This window comes from Triticum dicoccoides, chromosome 5A (genome assembly GCF_002162155.2).
Source record: "Triticum dicoccoides isolate Atlit2015 ecotype Zavitan chromosome 5A, WEW_v2.0, whole genome shotgun sequence".
Classification (NCBI taxonomy): Eukaryota; Viridiplantae; Streptophyta; class Magnoliopsida; order Poales; family Poaceae; genus Triticum; species Triticum dicoccoides.
The window spans coordinates 436,569,681-436,578,053 of NC_041388.1; the positions used below are offsets into that span (position 1 = coordinate 436,569,681).

General features: G+C 48.7%; 1 protein-coding gene across 1 annotated transcript; it reads left to right on the plus strand.

The window, feature by feature from the left end:
- The first annotated feature begins 409 nt into the window (after positions 1 to 409).
- LOC119302146 (60S ribosomal protein L32-1-like) lies at positions 410 to 2,339 on the plus strand. The gene is made up of 4 exons (XM_037579178.1): positions 410 to 512; positions 597 to 686; positions 1,697 to 1,878; positions 2,003 to 2,339. Exons 2-4 carry the CDS (start codon positions 597 to 599, stop codon positions 2,130 to 2,132), a joined length of 402 nt encoding a protein of 133 aa, XP_037435075.1. The 5' UTR covers positions 410 to 512; the 3' UTR covers positions 2,133 to 2,339.
- Positions 2,340 to 8,373: the final 6,034 nt, after the last annotated feature.

Consider the following 8,373-nt stretch of genomic DNA (forward strand, 5'->3'; position numbering starts at 1 on the left):
AAAGTACACTATAATCATTTTATGTGCTTTTTTCATCTTTCCTGTTCAATGATTCATTGTCTTTGAGAAATCGAAAGAAAGTAGCTTTTTTTAGACATTCAAAATAAATTAGTTTTTTTACAAGATCAAAAGAAAGTAGCTAGGAGAAGAAAATCACAAAAAAAAAATTGAGACAGAGAAGAAATTCACATGAAGAAACTATGCTCACCGAGCGAATGAACGAACGAACGAGCGAACGAAACGGGCTGGGCCCAAGAGAACCGTTTCTTCAGGGACGAGAGACACCTTCTGTCTCGCAGCAAGCGGCAGACGGGCTTTATCCGAGAGTCTAAGCGGGTCATTGGGCCGAGAACGCGGCGGCCCATCGCGCCGATCCCACCACCTAGGGTTTCTCCTCGCCCGCCGTGAGATAAGACCCCCTCACACCCCCGCCCGAACGGCTTCTCCCTCCCCCCCTACGCCGCCGCCGCCGCCGCCCGCCCGCCCGCCCGCTCCGCCGCAGTTCTCCCAAGGTACCGCTAACTCACTTCCGCGCAGATGAGCACGCTCTCGGTTCCGGATCTTCTCACCTCGAGTTTCCTCTGTGCGCTGTGCAGATGGCGGTGCCTCTGCTGAAGAAGGCGATCGTGAAGAAGAGGGTGAAGCACTTCAAGAGGGCGCACAGCGACCGCTACATCGGCCTCAAGGTGAGACCCCGACCGCTCGCTCTCGCCGTCGCTCGCTCGGCTTCTCTTCCAGAACCGCGCCATTTTTCTAGATGGATTACCCTTGGCTTAGTTCATGTGGGGTTCGGGCGGCTGCCCGACCTCCTCTGCTAGCTCTCGATGCGTGGATCTGGTTTAGATGTCCCGTTAATTAGCTGGCGTCGTCTGCGTAATCGTGGCTACAAAATTGGGACTTGTGGTTGATGTTTTGTGAACATGGTAGGGGGTGGTTTTGTTGTAAGATGAACTGTAGTATTGCATCGTGGTCATTCATTCACGGTCTATCTTTTCTGTAGACACCACTGAGTCGTATGGTGCTCTGTAGTGCTAGAAATTTCCTTCTAAGATGTTGTGTTTGTTCTTGAGAGCTCATTGTGGAAAACCCCCCTTGTTTTATGGAATCCACTAAGAAAAATTCAAAATGTTTTGAGATCCCACTGCACACTGGTTGAGCCTAGACATACCACCCCGCGATGCCAGGCACATGTGACCGGTAACGTGCAGCATGACAAAATCTTGGGTGTTAGACTTGGGAGACGTGCTGCTGCTGCAGCGGAAGGACTATGCAACTTTGTTCTAAATGTTGGGTGTAGCCTTGTGAGTCTGGTCTGGTTATGCATAACTGCTGCATTTTGCATGATGTAAATTAAAATACCATGAAAGCTTGTTGGTACATCAGTTTCTTCAAGTGTCTTGGATTTTATCCTGGCGTGCACAGCACTCCTGCAATGTTTCTGGAAAACAAAGTCCGATATCCTCGAATTTGGACGACTCATTTAGCTGAAACTAGTCTCTGCACCATATGCTATCTATCTGCGGGTGTTATTCGGTTATTCCTTCACAATGTTTGTATGCTTATGTAATAAATAGTCGCCATAAAGGATTCAGTATATCGACTGTATTAACAACACATATGTTTTTCTGTTTTATTATTGATAGTTTCAAGTTATCTATTGTGTTGACTAATTCACCTGTTCTGCTCTTATTTATAGCAAAGCTGGCGTAGGCCAAAGGGTATCGACTCCCGCGTCAGGCGGAAGTTCAAGGGATGCACCTTGATGCCCAACATTGGGTACGGTTCAGACAAGAAGACCAGGCACTACCTGCCCAACAAGTTCAAGAAGTTCGTTGTCCACAATGTCTCTGAGCTGGAGCTGCTTATGATGCACAACAGGTATGCATTTCAAAACTACTCACCAATCTTGGTTTGTTATCAGGAGATCTGCAGTTATCACCTATCATTGTTCATTGCTCGATCATGCAGCGTTTGCTAATGACTATCATCTTTCTGCAAACAGGACCTACTGTGCCGAGATCGCACACAATGTGTCCACACAGAAGCGCAAGGCGATCGTTGAGCGTGCTGCGCAGCTGGATGTCGTGGTCACCAACAAGCTTGCCAGGCTCCGCAGCCAGGAGGACGAGTAAAGCATTATCTACTCAACTAGTCTTGGTTGCTACCTTTGTAGTAGACGTTACATCCCTGTTTGAGAAGAAAAATACTGCCATTTTGCAAGATTTCATGTATGAACTGCCTTTTTGGTGTGAGCAATGGTGAAATGTACTATCTGGTTTTGTCGGTTGCACGTGTTGAATTACGCAAACGTCTTGAAGTATGCACTTGAAATTTGAGTAGAGACCTGTGTGTTTTGGTTGATGCAATTGCTGTTATTGTTCCTGTAACGTTTTGTGGTGCTGTTGCTATTTCTTCTTACCAGAAAGAAGTTTGAGAATGGCTACACGTCAGTTGCCTGATTTTCAAATTTGGGTCAGGCAATCGTTTTTGGCCGTTGGTTGCAGATTGAACGGTGGGCAGCCCTTCTTCCTCCAGCTTCTTCCCCAGGCCGCCTCTAGCTGAGCCCGTGACCGGTTTTTTTCTCCGGCGGAGCCCTGCCACCGCCCCGTCCTAAACCCTAAGATAGATAATAGGGTGGCTCTCCGGCTCGCTCGGGCATCCTAAACCCTAAGATAGATAATGGGGTGGCTCTCCGGCTCACTCGGGCGAACTCTCAAAATAGACTAACCCCAAATTTGGTCCTAAACCCTAAGATAGATAATAGGGTGGCTCTCCGGCTCGCTCGGGCATCCTAAACCCTAAGATAGATAATGGGGTGGCTCTCCGGCTCACTCGGGCGAACTCTCAAAATAGACTAACCCCAAATTTGAAAGTCAGGCGACTGACATTTAGCTAATGTGAAGAAGTTTCAGAGAATCTGCTGTCGGTATTTCTTCTTGCCTGAAAGAAGTCTCAGATCAGTTACCTTGCAACCAGAGTATCATATGAGTTCTGATTATGTCTGTACTAATGTTTGAATCGATGACAGATTTATGAATAAAGCACTGGTCTGGAATATGGTGCATTGGCACTCGTCAGTTTTGGTTGTCACACAGCTCTCGTCTGTCTGAACTTTGGCCCTGAAATTACCCTCAGCAACACAGACCAAAACGGGACCAGAAAACAAGTGATCCAAACTCCTCAGCCACAGGCCGGAAGCCGGAACCACACCATCATCACCCGCCGCATATCCACGATATACTCATTCAGTTCATCCAAGTAAAAGCCATCGCCATTGCCGGACGACAGCGATTTGCGCGAGAAATTCGACCCCGGCTGCTCGACAGATTCACATGGGCAAGATAAGATGAAGCGCCCCGGCCGCCCCGGCGGATCACACGACATGGAGCAGTCAATCGCTGGCGCTGCACTGGCAGCCATGGCTTCCACCACTGGCCGATCGGCGCTCGCTCGTGGACCTGATCGCCCGCCTCTGGATAACGGCAGCGTCCTGGAAGTCATGGGGTTGATCTTTTTGCCCCCTCTCGTTGGTAGGAATGTCCGGGATCGCCGCGACGGCGACGGCCCGGTGAAGCCGCATCTGAATCATTGCATTCGTAATCATCACTCTCCTTTTATCCTCTTCGACGCCTTCCCCGTTGATGGCTACACATGGACCGTGACCTGATGCGATTGCTCTCCGGGGAAAAATTCAGAAATTTTGGTACGGGAGCAAATTCTCTACCGACGCTCGGCACAAAGAAATACTATGGTATGAGCTCACACTCATGTCCTGATTCTGTAGCTCACTGCTGTGCTGATTAAGCTTGCATGGTTTCCTTGTAAGCCCTCTGACGGCAGACTCTGTGTCCACTGTTCAACGAAAGAAAGCTACTGCTTCCTCTGAAGAAAAGAGAGAGAAATTCCTTTGAAATAACTACAGTATGTTGTAGACAACTGTTCAAGAATTTGGAGGGAAAGAAACACTTTTGAAATAATGATATTATTATCCAACCGTCTAATACAGTGCTCCATACTAAAAACAAGAAGTGCGGCACGAACATCGTGCGCGCGTCGATACAGAAAAAGGCTTGACACACCACCAAACAATAAAGAGCCAATCGCGAGACACGTGCTCAAAGTTATATATTGTTTTCTTCTCTTTATATCCATTATTATTCCTAGTATGTTTTTGCATGCGAGTTCCTTGTTCTTGTGGCCTAGTATGTACTTATGCAGTAGCATTTTCGTTGCGTGTCAACCGAGGCCTATATGCTTAGAAATTCCCTTGTTCCAAAAGCGGCCTACAATTTCGCTCCCCTTTTCCGGCCGGATCACTCACATTTCGGGGCAACATCTGAGCCATCAACCCTATCATATCATGCATCATAACCGTTTGAATTGAGAAATATAGGGCCTTCCCTGATTGAGCGATCGGATAGAAGCAAAGGGCCAGCCATTCAATCCGTTCCTTCCCTCCTTGCTTCCAGGGTTTCATTCAGATCCGGCGCACGGTGATCATTGATCAGTTCCGGCAGCTACAGTCCCATCATGGTGCAATGGACCATGACAGTATCATGGATGCATGGTCTCATCACATTCCATACACAGTAGGACATTGCCACCCGATCGCCCGTCGTCGTCGTCCCCACGCCCACCACCCGCAACGGCACCGAGCGCGATCCGAAGGCTCGACGACGACGATGACATGGATGACAGGCGCACCGGTGTTCCTCCGTCGGGCACGTCGCGCGATTTCCCTCCATGGAACGGGCAGCAGTGGCCACTGGGAGGGGAGGAGAGGGACTTGTGGATTATGAATTTTTAGTGCCCGTCAGCGAGGTGAACATGTGACACGAGAGGAGGAGCGCAAGAGGAGGAGGGGCGGTTGTACCATTTGGCCATCATTGTGTAGCCCCTCAAGCCACCGGACATTCAAGGCCAGCGGATATATATTGGGCTCGGCAAGTTCGGCGGGCGACGGCGATCCAAGAGTCGTGACGTCTCGGTGATTCGTATCGCATGCATGGGAGTAAACTCTACTACTGTACTGCCGATGGATGGCTTGCTGGTTTCAGTTAATAGAGAACAGTTGAGCAGTGGCTTGCTCCGGGGTCAAAATTCATGTCGTTTTTCGAGGTCGACATGGGTTACAGAAGTACTCCCTCCGGTCTTTTTTAGCCCGCACATAAGTTTATTTTCACTTTGACCAAACGTATGGAAAAAAAGTATCAACATTCACAATGTCAAATCAATATTGTTAGACTTATTATGAAATATAGTTTTATAGTATATATATTTGGTATTGTAGGTGTTGATATTTTTTAACATAAATTTAGTCAAACTTTGCATGGTTTGACTTAACAAAAATCTAATATGCGGAGTAAAAAGGATCGGAGGGAGTAATATTTTTGGCCATCGCCAAATGCTAACATCTAAAACTGTAAGACAATAAGTTTTGGGGAACCAACACAACCCTCTAGGGGTGGCTTATCTCATTATATATAATGGTTGTGTTACAATATGTACCATATACGTACATAGGTACAGAAGCTATACATAGTCTAACACCCTCCCTCAATCTTAGCCACTTTCTAAAGAACTGAGAAGGGTAAGATTGCGCCTACAAGCCTCAAATTGTGGCAGCGGTAAAGGCTTAGTGAAGATGTCTGCAAGTTGATCCTTAGATGAGATAAACTTGATCTGGAGTTGCTTCTGTGATACACGTTCCCGTACAAAGTGATAGTCAACTTCAATGTGTTTCATTCGGGCATGAAATACTGGATTTGCAGAAAGGTATGTAGCACCGATGTTATCACACCAAAGAATAGGAGGCTGTGGTTGAGACAAACCCAACTCCTGAAGCAAAGACTGCACCCAAATAATCTCTGCAGTAGCATTAGCCACAGCCTTGTACTCAGCTTCAGTACTGCTACGTGACATAGTAGCCTGTTTCCGAGCACTCCAGGCGACCAAATTAGAGCCAAAGAATACTGCATAACCCCCCGTGGATCACCTGTCATCTGGGCTACCAGCCCAATCTGCATCAAGAAGGCCGAAAGGACCCGAGAGGAAGTCGGCCGAATATGCATACCAAATGTCAGGGTGAACTGAACATAACGAAGAATGCGTTTAACAGCAGCCCAATGAGTATCTCTGGGAGCCTGAAGATACTGACAAACCCTGTTAACAGCATAAGAGATATCTGGTCTCGTGATCGTCAAGTACTGAAGTCCACCAACAATGCTCCTGTACTCTGTGGCATCCGCAGGAGACAAAAGCTCACCATCAACAACTGTTATCTTGTCGGTAGACGACATGGGTGTGGTGGTCGGTTTGCACTTCAGCATGCCAGCTCTCTGTAACAACTCCAAGGAGTACTTCTTCTGCGTAAGGACAAGACCAGTAGCACGAGAAGTGACCTCAACTCCAAGAAAGTAGTGAAGCTTCCCAAGATCTTTGACCGCAAAATCAGCACCAAGAGAGCAGACAAGAGCATCAGCAGCATACTGAGAAGAGCTGACAAGGATAATATCATCGACATATACCAAAAGATACATAGTGACTTCTGACTTCTGTAGAAGAAATAACGAAGTGTCAGCAGTAGACGGCACAAACCCATGAGCACGAAGGGCAGAGGCAAGGCGGGCATGCCAGGCACGAGGAGCTTGCTTCAAACCATATAGTGCTTTGGAAAGACGACAGATATAGTCAGGACGATCAGGATCAGAGAAACCAGGCGGCTGTTTCATATAAACCTCTTCCTCCAAAAATCCATGTAGAAAAGCATTCTGCACATCAAGTTGACGAAGTGACCAACCACGAGAAACAGCAATGGAGACAAGAAGCCGAATAGTGGTAGGCTTGACGACAGGACTGAAGGTGTCCTCATAGTCAAGACCATGACGCTGCCGAAAACCGCGAGCAACAAGTCGCGCTTTGTAACGCTCAATAGATCCATCCGAATGCTTCTTCACTTTGAATACCCATTTTGAGTCAATAACATTTACCCGTGGTGGTGGAGGAACGAGAGTCCATGTCTTGTTACGAAGAAGAGCATGAAACTCCTGCTCCATAGCCTCTCGCCAATGTGGAATGCGCAGGGCAGCCTGATATGAGCGAGGCTCAGAAGATGGATCCGCAACAGCAGCAGCCAAACAAGCAGCCAAACAAGCAACCGTACCATCCTTACGTTCCTTAGGTTTGAAAATGCCACTGCGACTGCGTGTATGTGGTCGGGACACAGGAACCACCGAGGTCGACGGAGCAGCCTGCAATGGGCTGGAGGACGGCGACGTTGACGAGTCAGCCGGTGACGAGGAGCCAGTCACGGTAGCCTCGGACTCGGTTGGCGAAGAAGGCCGACCCACCGGCGAAACCGGCAGAGCAGACGAAGCAGCTGGCGACTCCGGCATCACAGACCAGGCCGATGGCGAGCTCGGCATAGTGGGCCGTGGCGCGGCCGGTGTCGCGGGCCGATCCGCTGATGAAGGCGACGTGAGGACCCGAGCCGCGGGCGAAGACGGCGTGACGGGCCGAGCCGCAGGCGAAGACGGCGTGACGGGCCGAGCCGCGGGCGACTCGGCGGCCGCTGGCGAAACGGACCGAGCAGTGGAGATGCTCGGCGCGACGGGCTCGTCGGGTGACCATGCATGGGCACGCGAATCGATGCCATGCAACATAGGGCGAACGACGTGCCCACCAGAAGACGACGATGATGATGGTGAATCCTCCAACAGCTCCAAACGAGCTCCACGTCCGGTTCCTGCACCATGGTTAGGTAACAGCAAAGGAGAGTATGCAACATCATCAAATTGGTCAGAAGCAACAGAGGATGAATGCAGGGATGGTGGTTCGACAGTGGACACAGGAAGGTTGGCAAAGGGAAAAACATGCTCATCAAACACGACGTCCCGAGATATATATACACGATTAGTGGGAACATGAAGACATTTGTAACCTTTATGAAGAGAGCTATAGCCAAGAAAAACACACTTCTTAGAACGAAACTCAAGCTTGCGCTTGTTATATGGACGAAGATGCGGCCAGCAAGCACACCCAAATACCTTGAGAAAGGTATAATCAGGTTGTTCATTAAGGAGAACCTCAATGGGAGTCTTCATGTTTAAAACACGAGTAGGAGTACGGTTGATGAGAAAGCATGCAGTGGTGAAAGCATCACTCCAAAACCGAAACGGAACAGATGCATGGGCCAAAAGAGTAAGACCAGCTTCAACAATATGACGATGCTTACGTTCGACTGAACCATTCTGCTGATGTGTATGTGGACATGCTAAACGATGAGCTATCCCAAGCGACTGAAAGAAAGAGTTGAGGTTGCGATACTCGCCCCCCCAGTCTGACTGGACATGAACAATTTTGTGCTTGAGAAGA

Excerpts from the sequence above, each read along its gene's own strand:
- LOC119302146 (XM_037579178.1), top strand. The coding sequence starts at position 597 with ATGGCGGTGCCTCTGCTGAAGAAGGCGATCGTGAAGAAGAGGGTGAAG. Across the intron at positions 687-1,696 it reads ACCGCTACATCGGCCTCAAG|CAAAGCTGGCGTAGGCCAAA; the intron begins GTGAGACCCCGA and ends TCTTATTTATAG. Across the intron at positions 1,879-2,002 it reads CTGCTTATGATGCACAACAG|GACCTACTGTGCCGAGATCG; the intron begins GTATGCATTTCA and ends TTCTGCAAACAG.